The sequence below is a fragment of the Salvelinus alpinus genome, chromosome 28, assembly GCF_045679555.1.
Source record: "Salvelinus alpinus chromosome 28, SLU_Salpinus.1, whole genome shotgun sequence".
Classification (NCBI taxonomy): Eukaryota; Metazoa; Chordata; class Actinopteri; order Salmoniformes; family Salmonidae; genus Salvelinus; species Salvelinus alpinus.
In genome coordinates, this window is record NC_092113.1 from 22163182 (window position 1) to 22177229 (window position 14048).

A 14048-nucleotide genomic window follows, 5' to 3' on the forward strand; every position below is an offset into this window, starting at 1 on the left:
TCCAAAAAGATGCAAGATGAGTACTCTCAAATCCCAAACCAAGTTCCACGGCAAGATCGTGGGCTTCCTCTAAGTTACATTAGAATAGGCAAGATGTACTTTTCTGTATATTCCAAGTCATTTAACTAGAAACAGATATTATTTTAGGCCTTTCACGATCAGACCTGGCAACCTCTGCCCCAGATCACAAGGTGGTCCAGAGAGGATGGAGGCAGACAGGGATGGAGGGAGGAGGAAGCCAGGATGAAGGCAGCCATTGTCTGGGTACCAGGCGGGCTCAGCTGGGCTCCTGGGACACCAAGCTCCATGCTGTGGCACCATGCGGCACACGGATTAGAGTAAACACTGAGCCCAGCCTCTAGCCTAAACCTTCAGTACTGGTTATTGTCTCTGAGCAGGCAGGCAGACACACACTCTAAATCATGTCCCTCAATGAAATACAAGGTCAAATTTAGATTCAGCTAACTTTATCCGTTTAATTAGATCGTCTTAGTCAGCCCTACGTCTCAGAATGGCAGTAACAGCGCAGTCAACTGTTAGCCTATGTCTTGTTGCTGAAATGTAGTTCCTGATCATGACATGTCTGATGTGTTAATTTAAGTCAAAGTCAATCATGTGAGTCGAAAGGGATAGAAACCATGCTAAAACTGAACTGAACTGAACAGAAATCAATGGCACTGGGATCTAAAATATATAAGGTTCTATCTGCAAAAAGATGATTCTGAGAACTGGCTTCAAAGTTCCGAACCCTCATTGGTTTGAATGGTGTCAGCAATTTGAATTGAGGTATTTAGAGAAATATATAGGTAGAGAACATTGAACAGAACAAGGCTACGTCAATAATTACATGTTGACAAAAATGCAGATAGTGTATGTCGGGAGGTTAAGGTTCTATGTTTTAGAACACCTACTCATTCAAGGGTTTTTCTTTATTTTTACTATTTTCTACATTGTAGAATAATAGTGAAGACATCAAAACTATGACACAACACATGAAATCAAGTAGTAACCAAAAAAGTGTTAAATCAAAATACACTGCTCAAAAAAATAAAGGGAACACTTAAACAACACAATGTAACTCCAAGTCAATCACACTTCTATGAAATCAAACTGTCCACTTAGGAAGCAACACTGATTGACAATAAATTTCACATGCTGTTGTGCAAATGGAATAGATAAAAGGTGGAAATTATAGGCAATTAGCAAGACACCCCCAAAAAAGGAGTGATTCTGCAGGTGGTGACCACAAACAACTTCTCAGTTCCTATGCTTCCTGGCTGATGTTTTGGTCACTTTTGAATGCTGACGGTGCTCTCACTCTAGTGGTAGCATGAGACGGAGTCTACAACCCACACAAGTGGCTCAGGTAGTGCAGTTCATCCAGGATGGCACATCAATGCGAGCTGTGGCAAAAAGGTTTGCTGTGTCTGTCAGCGTAGTGTCCAGAGCATGGAGGCGCTACCAGGAGACAGGCCAGTACATCAGGAGACGTGGAGGAGGCCGTAGGAGGGCAAAAACCCAGCAGCAGGACCGCTACCTTCGCCTTTGTGCAAGGAGGTGCACTGCCAGAGCCCTGCAACATGACCTCCAGCAGGCCACAAATGTGCATGTGTCAGCATATGGTCTCACAAAGGGTCTGAGGATCTCATCTCGGTACCTAATGGCAATCAGGCTACCTCTGGCGAGCACATGGAGGCCTGTGCGGCCCCACAAAGAAATGCCACCCCACACCAGACTGACCCACCGCCAAACCGGTCATGCTGGAGGATGTTGCAGGCAGCAGAACGTTCTCCACGGCGTCTCCAGACTCTGTCACGTCTGTCACATGTGCTCATGTGCTCAGTGTGAACCTGCTTTCATCTGTGAAGAGCACAGGGCGCCAGTGGCGAATTTGCCAATCTTGGTGTTCTCTGGCAAATGCCAAACGTCCTGCACGGTGCTGGGCTGTAAGCACAACCCCCACCTGTGGACGTCGGGCCCTCATACCACCCTCATGGAGTCTGTTTCTGACCGTTTGAGCAGACACATGCACATTTGTGGCCTGCTGGAGGTCATTTTGCAGGGCTCTGGCAGTGCACCTCCTTGCACAAAGGCGGAGGTAGCGGTCCTGCTGCTGGGTTGTTGCCCTCCTACGGCCTCCTCCACGTCTCCTGATGTACTGGCCTGTCTCCTGGTAGCGCCTCCATGCTCTGGACACTACGCTGACAGACACAGCAAACCTTTTTGCCACAGCTCGCATTGATGTGCCATCCTGGATGAACTGCACTACCTGAGCCACTTGTGTGGGTTGTAGACTCCGTCTCATGCTACCACTAGAGTGAGAGCACCGCCAGCATTCAAAAGTGACCAAAACATCAGCCAGGAAGCATAGGAACTGAGAAGTTGTCTGTGGTCACCACCTGCAGAATCACTCCTTTTTTGGGGGTGTCTTGCTAATTGCCTATAATTTCCACCTTTTGTCTATTCCATTTGCACAACAGCATGTGAAATTTATTGTCAATCAGTGTTGCTTCCTAAGTGGACAGTTTGATTTCACAGAAGTGTGATTGACTTGGAGTTACATTGTGTTGTTTAAGTGTTCCCTTTATTTTTTTGAGCAGTGTATATTTTATATTTGAGATTCTTCAAATAGCCACCCTTTGCCTTGATGAAAGCTTTGCATTATCTGTGGATCTGTTGGGGCAGTATGCAAATTGGAGTGGGTCTAGGGTTTCTGGGATAATGGTGTTGCTGTGAGCCATGACCAGCCTTTCAAAGCACTTCATGGCTATAGATGTGAGTGCTATGGGTCGGTAGTCATTTAGGCAGGTTACCTTAGCGTTCTTGGGCACAGGCACTATGGTGGTCTGCTTAAAACATGTTGGTATTACACTCGGACAGGGAGAGGTTGAAAATGTTAGTGAAGACACTTGCCAGTTGGTCAGCGCATGCTCGCAGTATACGTCCTGGTAATCTGTCTGGCCCTGCGGCTTTGAGAATGTTGACCTGTTTAAAGGTCTTACTCACATCGGCTACGGAGACCGTGATCACACAGTCTCCCGGAACAGCTGGTGCTCTCATGCATATTTCAGTGCCATTTGCCTCGAAGCGAGCATAGAAGTGGTTTAGCTTGTCTGGTAGGCTCGTGTCACTGGGCAGCTCTCGGCTGTGCTTCCCTTTTGTAATCTGTAATGGTTTGCAAGCCCTGCCACATCCGACGAGCGTCAGAACCGGTGTAGTCTGATTTAATCTTAGTCCTGTATTGAAGCTTTGCCTGTTTGATGGTTTGTCAGAGGACATAGCGGGATTTCTTATAAACTTCCGGTTTAGAGTCCTGCTCCTTGAAAGCGGCAGCTCTAGCCTTTAGCTCAGTGTGGATGTTGCCTGTAATCCATGGCTTCTGGTTGGGGTACGTACAGTCGCTGTGGGGAAGACGTCGTTGATGCACTTATTGATGAAGTCAATGACTGATGTGGTGTACTCCTCAATGCCATCGGAGGAATCCCGGAACATATTCCAGTCTGTGCTAGCAAAACAGTCATGTAGCTTAGCATCTGCTTCATCTGACCACTTTTTTATTGATCTAGTTAATTTTAGCTTGTAAGCAGGAATCAGGAAGATATAATTATGGTCAGATTTGCCAAATGGAGGGCGAGTGAGAGCTTTGTATGCGTCTCTGTGTGTGGAGTAAAGGTGGTCTAGAGTTTTTTTTCCCCCCTCTGGTTGCACATTTACATGCTGATAGAAATTTGGTAAAACGGATTTAAGTTTCTCTACATTAAAGTCTCCGGCTACTAGGAGTACCGTCTCCCGGTGAGCGTTTTCTTGTTTGCTTATGGCAGAATACAACTCATTCAATGCTGTCTTAGTGCCAGCCTCTGACTGTGGTGGTATGTAAACAGCTACGACAAATACAGATAAACTCTCTAGGAAAATAGTGTGGTCTACAGCTTATCATGAGATACTTTACCTCAGGCGAGCAATAGCTCGAGACTTCCTTAAATATCGTGCACCAGCTGTTATTTACAAAAATACATAGCCGGCCACCCCTTGTCTCACCAGACGCCGCTGTTCTATCCTGCCGGTACAGCGTATAACCAGGCAGCTGTATGTTGATAGTGTCGTCGTTCAGCCACGACTCCGTGAAGCATAAGATATTACAGTTTTGAATGTCCCGTTGGTAGTTTAATCTTGCGCGTAGCTCATCTATTTTATTCTCCAAAGTTTGCACGTTTTCTAGCAGAATGGAAGGAAGTGGGGGTTTATTCGATCGTCTAGGAATTCTCAGAAGGCAGCCCGCCCTTTGGCTGGCCCCTTTTTCTCTGCCTCTTCACGCAAATCACGAGGATCTGGGCTCGTTCCCGAGAAAGCAGTATATCGTTCACGTCGGGCTCCTTAAAGGAAAAAAGGATTCTGCCAGTCTGTGGTGAGTAATCGCAGTCCTGATGTCCAGAAGTTATTTTCGGTCATAAGAGATGGTAGCAGCAACATTATGTACAAAACAAGTTTTAAAAAATCAGTTACAAAAAACCCAAATAAACAAACAAAAAAACAATTGGTTGGGGACACGTAAAACCTCTGCCTTCTTCTCCAGCGCCATTATCACTTGAGAGCCAGTTTTATCATAGCGCTTGATGGTTTTTGCGACTGCACTTGAAGAAACTTTTTTCCCGCATTGACTGACCTTCATGTCTTAAAGTAATGACGGACTGTTGTTTCTCTTTGCTTATTTGAGCTGGTAGGCTCGTGTCACTGGGCAGCTCTCGGCTGTGCTTCCCTTTGTGTTCTAAAACTTTTGACCGGTAGTGTACCTTCATACACATATAGTATACAGAAGTGTGTCAGCCTTCAGTCAGTCAGTCAGGCACACACAACACAAGCACAGTGTGTCTTTGTCATTGTGACCTTTAGTGAAACCTCTTGGCCCTTGAATGCCAGCCAGCCTGCAAACCCGGTCATATGAAACAACTATATCCGATTACATCTCTCTCTGCCTGCCCTGGCCTCAATGCATCTACTCTACACTCTTGTCTCCAACACACAGAAACACACGCACACACTCATTCACAAACAGGGACTTTTAGTTTTTCTGATGTCTAGTACAATGTCTGATCAAGATGACCAGGGAAGGGGTAGCACAGCTATAAAGCCATCCATTTAGGGAGTTGAATCCGATTCGATGTGGCATTCAGCTACCGGGAGAGCAGAGGTTGCCAACAGTGGTGGTTGTTGTGTAGTGTAAAATGTCAGGCAGACAGCCTGCAGCTTACCACAACTCATGTAACACCCTGCCTCTCAACTGATCTTTACACACACAACTTAACATTCTGTTGTATAAATGATGCCTTGTAGCCCTACTCCATCACCACTGAACAAATGATCAAGAACAGAGATATCCACACTAATTCAGCGTCTAAGTGTATATGGTTTAAAAAATACAAATGTTGTTTTCTCACTATCTAAATATAGACATGGTTGTGAATGGGTTTCTTCCTGAATAGAGCTTTTTAGAATTTAAATTTGTGAATTTATCTATATTTCTATATTTGTGTGAAATATGTTTTCCTGCCGTGAATCACTTCTGTTCTGTGCTTAAAAGAGAATCACTTCTGTTCTGTGCTTAAAAGAGAACCGAGGCACAATGTCCTCCTAAAGCAGCAAGTTGGTAATTACGAGCATTTTAATTCAATATAGAAACAGATGTAACTCCATGAGTTCTGTAGACCAGCTGTTAAGAGACTTTCCACTGAATCAAACTTCATGAGGCTGTTTAGATCAAGGCACTGTTTGGCTTTATGTTAGCTACATGTGTGGACAGTATGCATTTGTCTGCTTGTGAAAATTCAGTACTGTGCATTTACTTGAGTGTATATAAATGAGATGATTTTAAATCTGTTGAGTATGACTCATAGTTCACCAATATGAAACACAATGGTGTGAATAGTATCAGTAGTGTAGTGACTATATGCAGAAAACCTCCTGGTAAATATCCTGGAACAGAAACACTAGCCCGTGGGAAAGTGAAACAGAGAAATATACACTTACGAAACATTAAGGACACCTTCCTAATATTGAGTTGCACCTGGTCAGTCATGTCAAGGAAAGAGCAGATATCCTTAATGTTTTGTACACTCAGTGTATGTCAATTGATAGGCTTCTACTTTGTTACTGCAGTGTGAGAGAAAAAAACTAAAAGATGGAAAGGGAGAGGAGGGAGTAGTGCGTCTGCTGTGAGGTCCCAGTGGCCAGCATGGTCCTTCTCTTTAAGAAGCCAACAGGAATGTGATGAATATTGGATAAGGAGTTGTGGAAGCAGCCATACAGTTATAACCAGCCATACAGTTATAACCAGCCATACAGTTATAACCAGCCATACAGTTATAACCAGCCATACAGATATAACCAGCCATACAGTTATAACACTAAGAGTATTTTGAGAGCGAGAGAGCGAGCGAGAGAGAAGGGACTTTTATACAGGACAGTTTTTTTAAGAATGAGATCAGTGGAAGTTTAGAGAAGGGTGGAGTCGCATGTCTGTGTGTGCATGCGTGTACTGTGTGTGTGTTTGAAAGAGGTTGACAGAAATTGGATAACAGGGTGTGCTAGCTTTGTAAAAGCAGGGAGCAGCAGTGAGGGAGGGTGTGGTCTGGGTTTACAGTACAGGATTGTGAGTCATTCCACATCTACACCAAGCCAATATTCCAATGCTGCTGCAAGACTAAAGCACATTCTGTACAACAGTAAGGCCTTGCAAAGAATTTCAACTCTCTGACAAGCACTCAGCACCTTGGTGGAAATCCCATGTTCCAAGTTTTAAGTGTTCCAAGTTTTAAGAATAGGCCATTTCTGGGGGTCTTCTTTGGTTTTATGATAAAACAAATATAATGCTCTCCTCTTAACCCTGTGTGTGGTTCTGCACAATATGGTAAAACTACTGTGCACACTGTTTGTAGTAAAACGATGCACTCTGTTCTCTGTTATATGGCTACATGAAGAAACAGTCGAACCGGAACCTGTTCGGTAAAATCCTGTCACTGAGGCAAAGTTCCATCAGGTTTATTTACAGTAGTATCCCTTCATCTTACAGTACAGAAACCAAAACATCCCTGTACACATACATTACTAACTGTAGTGGACACCAATTAGGAGCATGATGGTGAGTATACTGTATGTCAGTTGGCCCTCGCTTATCTGTCACACGTACATCATCTACTTCATACACAGATACTTCATACACACAAATTCACAGGGACACCCATAACACATTTCCCATGTTTTTTTAGTGTCCATTCATTCACTAAGTGGTGGGCGGGTGTGTGAGAGCGAGCGTCTGAAACATACGGCCGTGTCAGAGGTCCAACTGGAACGTCTTGGTTACAGCAGCTCATCCTCGACATTATCAGCAGCTCTGTTCACACTCAGTACCCCACCAGGCTCATAGAGGCACTTTCCAAAACCAAAGAAACAGCCCACGCGGTGGTCTCTCTAGAATAGTTATCAACCTCAACTGTTGTCATGAAAAAAAAGTTACGCAAAGTAAATCTCCTACTCAAATGGAACTTGACACTGATTTCATGCATTTTTTTGTAGACAATATGTTGACAATATCAATATGGTACGAGAGAACAAAATAGCCCAGGGGGAATCCCAGAGGGGCACCACAATATCTGTAACGACATTCAGAATGAGATTTCATATCTCAACACACCATTCGCAACAATAACAAGACAAAGGAGGTGGGTGTTGGAAACGGAGATCTCTCCTGCTGTCTTTCCTTTGTCTCTCTTTGCATCGGTTACTTGTATGATTCCAAGGAAACTGTTGCCTATCTAGTCCTTGTATGTGATAACTGTATGTACCTAGAATTATATAAAATGTCACACGAGTACTAAGTTAAAATACTTTCTGATTGTAACAATCAACACTTATCAGGCCTGAACTTCAGCATCTGTAGTTACACTCTATCACCAGAGGAGGGCAGGCAGTAAGGTAGGAAATCACTCCAGTGTTTTATCTGTCTGCTCTGGACCATCTGCTGCCCTGTAGCTTCATCTTCTCCATGACCCCTCTAACTCCACCTCATTACTCTCAACCCTGGCCTCACAACCCCTTCATCTGAATCACCTCTTCACTTAAAGACTTCATGTGGACTCCACGGGGATAAGAACATCTCTGGAATACCAAACACAACAAAACAACAGGTAGGCTATAATTTCCCAACTTCCATATTGATTCACAAGGCACAAATCAGGCCTACCATTGTCTATTGTCCAACATCAAATACACCAAACAAGTTTGCCATAGATACACAACCCTTGGATGGCAACGTGCAAACTTTGTGTCGCTCCATGTGTTTTGAGACGTGAGTGACATTTTACACCAGACCAATACCCACCCTGCCCCCTGCCTTCACTCTCAGCTTTGACTCCAAGCTCCAACACAGCCCTCCGTGCTTGGGAATAGAGGGGAGAGAGAACCATATCCTGACAGGATATCCTGCTCTGAACTCCTGCTCCTGGGCTCCATGTGACCCCTTAACCCTTCCTGACCTACAGCTATAGACACAGCTCAGACCCAGCACACACAGCCACTGTGCACCCTCCACACCACTATGCTACCTCCAGTCTGAATGAGGTGTTACTCAGTAGGGCATTAAATCACAGCCACTCTGATCAAAATAATTGTGTGTGGGTGTGTGTGCATGCGTATCATGTGTGTTGCGAGCTGTTCACATGCTGAGAGTGGAAGGAGGTTCCCAGTGGACGCAGCACAGGGTTGCCCAGAGACTGGAGTGGAAATCAACACTTCCTGCCAGGACAGGAAGGGCTACTGCTGTTGCCCCTTATCACTGACTACACAGGCTGCCCTGCCAGCAGGGAGGAAGAGGGCTGGGGAGAGAGATGGATGAGTGACAGACAGCGACAGTCAGATTGAGGGAGAAGACAAAGGCTACATGGATAGAAAGTTAGATCAATTGATAGGATCAGAGTGGAATGTAAGGGATGTGGACAGGGAATGATAGGCTACTCTAATGATAGGCTACTCTAATGATAGGCTACTCTAATGATAGGCTACTCTAAAGTGAGGTGCACGCCACATTATCAGCATGGTTAAGGTATCGGTTACGGTCGGTGACAAAAATACACAAATCTAACAACTAAGATTAGATAGAAAGCATTCTTTGAGATTGTCTGTTTGTACAGTATATGAACGTAAAACAAATCTGCATGCGGTTCATTGTGGAGAGTGATCGATTTTGAGTTTGTAGTGACAAGGTGGTTAAATACTGTATGTATCGCCATAACAAACCCCTGGTGTTATTATGATAACATGCAGGACACCGTCAGCGGCTACACATCGACTTCCCCCAGCCTACGCACAGTCAAGTTAACTCTGCTACCCCTCCAACAGTTGTGTATGCAAAGGGTAACAGAGTGTTTGGGAGCTGGGTGAGGAAGGTCTCAGCACTCAGCACTTGGGATTGTCCCAGATGAACACAAGCCACTCCCTCCCTTTCAAAAGCCCATGGCAGAGGCCAGAGCACCCTCCTCTCCGGTTCCTAAGCACATGTAAACTAAGGGGATTAAGTGACATCAACAGAATAACCAAAAACAAATTCTTTCTGCCTTTAGCAGGTCCTCTCTTTGACAATTTTTCTGCCCTCTTAAAGTTAACACTCCACAAATGCGGGCTGACTCACTAAAGTGTGGGTGGGTCTGTTTCCAATTTTCTCACCCCTCTGCCCCAAAAAGAAAACGTTCTTCCAAAAACAACAAAACAAGCAACAAAAAAAGCCACACTTAAATGTTCCACACTATTAAAGACACAGGCCAAACTAAAGCAGCTCCATCTTGTGGCTCCGCAAATGCTTCTCATTGTTTTCCTTCCTTTCTTTGAGGGAGCGTGGGAGCACACTCAGAGCAGAGGAGAAACCTGTGCTGAAAACCACAGGAGGAAGCCGGTAACATGAGCAGGGGGATGCATAATGAGCCGGGGGAGAAGAGAAGAGAGAAGCCAGGGAAAGGGCGAGAATGATAGAGTGAGAGAGCACTTTTACTGGGTACAAAGTTAATATCTAAAGCACAGACTTAAAAAACTAAAGTTTACATAGAACATAAAGTTATTACACCAGTGACTTGTTATATTAACAGCCAGTTCTCACACACAAAATAAGGCATTTCTACATAGAGACTTTGTCCTTCCACAATCGTGGGGGAAAAAAGTTATATCTAGAACCTTAAAGGGTTCTTCGGCTGTCCCCATAGGAGAACTCTTTGAAGAACCTTTTTTGGTTGCAGGTAGAACCCTTTTGTGTTCCATATAGAACCCTTTCCACAGAGGGTTCTACATGGAATCCAAAAGGGGGACAGCCGAAAAACCCTTTTGGAATCCTTTTTTTCTGGTGCATACTATCACAGAGTAGAGCTGAAGCAGGGTCTTACCAGTTCGTAGGGTGAACATCCAGTTAGTTTAGTGTCAGGGTGTCTCTACGCCATATCCAGTCCACAGCAGGCAGGTACAGTGTCAGCTCCCTCTATCCAGGCTAGCAGGGAGAAAGTGAGGGGCGGGAACAAAAGGCACAGAGGGAGAGTGAGGAAGTGGGAGAAAGAGATGAACCACTGAGCTGACTTGTGGACTCTCCCTCTCACTCTCACACACACAGTCACACGTATGCCCAGCCTGTACGCAGTTGCCCCCCCCCCCCCCCTATTGCTGACTCTGGGGCAGCTTATGTCAGAGTTGCCTCAGAAGCTGAAGCAGAGAGTAGAGGAAGAGAAAGAGAGGATTAGAGTGTGGGTAGCGGTGTGTGTGAGTAAGAGAGCGGAGCTGCGGCGGGGGGGTTAAGGTAGGAGGGACCTGCACTGCTCGGAGAGGGCCGGAGGCAGTCTACTAAAGACAATGACAGGAAACACTATATCAGGAGGCAAAACACAGATGCAAAAATAATTTAAAAGAGCAAAAAGAATGACATCCACATGGAAAACAAAACTATGCCTCGACTGCAAACAATGATATACAAAACAACAATGGTAAAGATAAGAGATGTTTAGCCCTGCTGTTTGTCCTACTGTATACCAACATCACTGTTTCACTGCTAGGAATGCACACACACACAAATCATATCTTGTGATAACAGTAGCTCCCCCAGTACTCCCTGTTTATCCTTTGCTGCTGGGCCACAACAGGCAGTAGTCTGTCCCCAGTCTGACTGCACACACAAGGGGATGAATTTCACCCTAATTCAATTTCTTCTCCAGGGGGAAAGGTGAACCAGGGGGACATGGATTAACATGTCTCTTGTGGAGCTGCCCGTCTCACACTGTGGAGAGCTGATAGTAGATGGGATGATTAGCTAATTGTTAGTAAACTGTTGACTGGGTCAGTTTGACTAAATAGTCTGTAGTCTTGTGGATCAAACTAGAGAGCAGAGTTCCATTAACAAAAACAGTCCAAGCCCTTCACATTCATTACTGTAATATGACTTGATAAATTGGCTGCAGGTTATGAAGGCTGTTCAAGCCAGATTAATTTCATTCTGGAAAAATAAAACAATGCTGTGCGTCACTGTCGGCAGAGCAGCACGACAAACACAGTGAATGTGTTTATCATTAACATGACTAAATACATGGCTGAGGTCCTACTGGAGTGGGTATGTAACATAAACACAGTGAATGTGTTTATCATTAACATGACTAAATACATGGCTGAGGTCCTACTAGAGTGGGTATGTAACATAAACACAGTGAATGTGTTTATCATTAACATGACTAAATACATGGCTGAGGTCCTACTAGAGTGGGTATGTAACATAAACACAGTGAACGTGTTTATCATTAACATGACTAAATACATGGCTGAGGTCCTACTAGAGTGGGTATGTAACATAAACACAGTGAACGTGTTTATCATTAACATGACTAAATACATGGCTGAGGTCCTACTAGAGTGGGTATGTAACATAAACACAGTGAATGTGTTTATCATTAACATGACTAAATACATGGCTGAGGTCCTACTAGAGTGGGTATGTAACATAAACACAGTGAATGTGTTTATCATTAACATGACTAAATACATGGCTGAGGTCCTACTAGAGTGGGTATGTAACATAAACACAGTGAACGTGTTTATCATTAACATGACTAAATACATGGCTGAGGTCCTACTAGAGTGGGTATGTAACATAAACACAGTGAACGTGTTTATCATTAACATGACTAAATACATGGCTGAGGTCCTACTAGAGTGGGTATGTAACATAAACACAGTGAATGTGTTTATCATTAACATGACTAAATACATGGCTGAGGTCCTACTAGAGTGGGTATGTAACATAAACACAGTGAACGTGTTTATCATTAACATGACTAAATACATGGCTGAGGTCCTACTAGAGTGGGTATGTAACATAAACACAGTGAACGTGTTTATCATTAACATGACTAAATACATGGCTGAGGTCCTACTAGAGTGGGTATGTAACATAAACACAGTGAACGTGTTTATAATTAACATGACTAAATACATGGCTGAGGTCCTACTAGAGTGGGTATGTAACATAAACACAGGGAATGTGTTTATCATTAACATGACTAAATACATGGCTGAGGTCCTACTAGAGTGGGTATGTAACATAAACACAGTGAACGTGTTTATCATTAACATGACTAAATACATGGCTGAGGTCCTACTAGAGTGGGTATGTAACATAAACACAGTGAATGTGTTTATCATTAACATGACTAAATACATGGCTGAGGTCCTACTAGAGTGGGTATGTAACATAAACACAGTGAATGTGTTTATCATTAACATGACTAAATACATGGCTGAGGTCCTACTAGAGTGGGTATGTAACATAAACACAGTGAACGTGTTTATCATTAACATGACTAAATACATGGCTGAGGTCCTACTAGAGTGGGTATGTAACATAAACACAGTGAACGTGTTTATCATTAACATGACTAAATACATGGCTGAGGTCCTACTAGAGTGGGTATGTAACATAAACACAGTGAATGTGTTTATCATTAACATGACTAAATACATGGCTGAGGTCCTACTAGAGTGGGTATGTAACATAAACACAGTGAACGTGTTTATCATTAACATGACTAAATACATGGCTGAGGTCCTACTAGAGTGGGTATGTAACATAAACACAGTGAACGTGTTTATCATTAACATGACTAAATACATGGCTGAGGTCCTACTAGAGTGGGTATGTAACATAAACACAGTGAACGTGTTTATAATTAACATGACTAAATACATGGCTGAGGTCCTACTAGAGTGGGTATGTAACATAAACACAGTGAATGTGTTTATCATTAACATGACTAAATACATGGCTGAGGTCCTACTAGAGTGGGTATGTAACATAAACACAGTGAATGTGTTTATCATTAACATGACTAAATACATGGCTGAGGTCCTACTAGAGTGGGTATGTAACATAAACACAGTGAATGTGTTTATCATTAACATGACTAAATACATGGCTGAGGTCCTACTAGAGTGGGTATGTAACATAAACACAGTGAATGTGTTTATCATTAACATGACTAAATACATGGCTGAGGTCCTACTAGAGTGGGTATGTAACATAAACACAGTGAACGTGTTTATCATTAACATGACTAAATACATGGCTGAGGTCCTACTAGAGTGGGTATGTAACATAAACACAGTGAATGTGTTTATCATTAACATGACTAAATACATGGCTGAGGTCCTACTAGAGTGGGTATGTAACATAAACACAGTGAACGTGTTTATCATTAACATGACTAAATACATGGCTGAGGTCCTACTAGAGTGGGTATGTAACATAAACACAGTGAATGTGTTTATCATTAACATGACTAAATACATGGCTGAGGTCCTACTAGAGTGGATATGTAACATAAACACAGTGAATGTGTTTATCATTAACATGACTAAATACATGGCTGAGGTCCTACTAGAGTGGGTATGTAACATAAACACAGTGAACGTGTTTATCATTAACATGACTAAATACATGGCTGAGGTCCTACTAGAGTGGGTATGTAACATAAACACAG

At 43.4% G+C, this 14048-nt stretch overlaps 1 protein-coding gene across 5 annotated transcripts in view; it reads right to left on the minus strand.

Moving 5' to 3' along the window:
• The window catches only part of LOC139557414 (histone deacetylase 7-like), a 91818-nt gene that overhangs the window by 58563 nt on the left and 19207 nt on the right, over positions 1-14048 (minus strand). For 4 of the 5 annotated variants that reach the window (XM_071372189.1, XM_071372186.1, XM_071372188.1 and 1 more), the window contains exon 2: positions 10422-10522. In XM_071372189.1, the coding sequence (XP_071228290.1) occupies positions 10422-10440 (19 nt within the window). In that variant the 5' untranslated portion in view covers positions 10441-10522. Of the gene's footprint in view, positions 1-10421; positions 10754-14048 lie in introns of those variants that run through there. The other variant, XM_071372187.1, reaches the window with a different exon arrangement.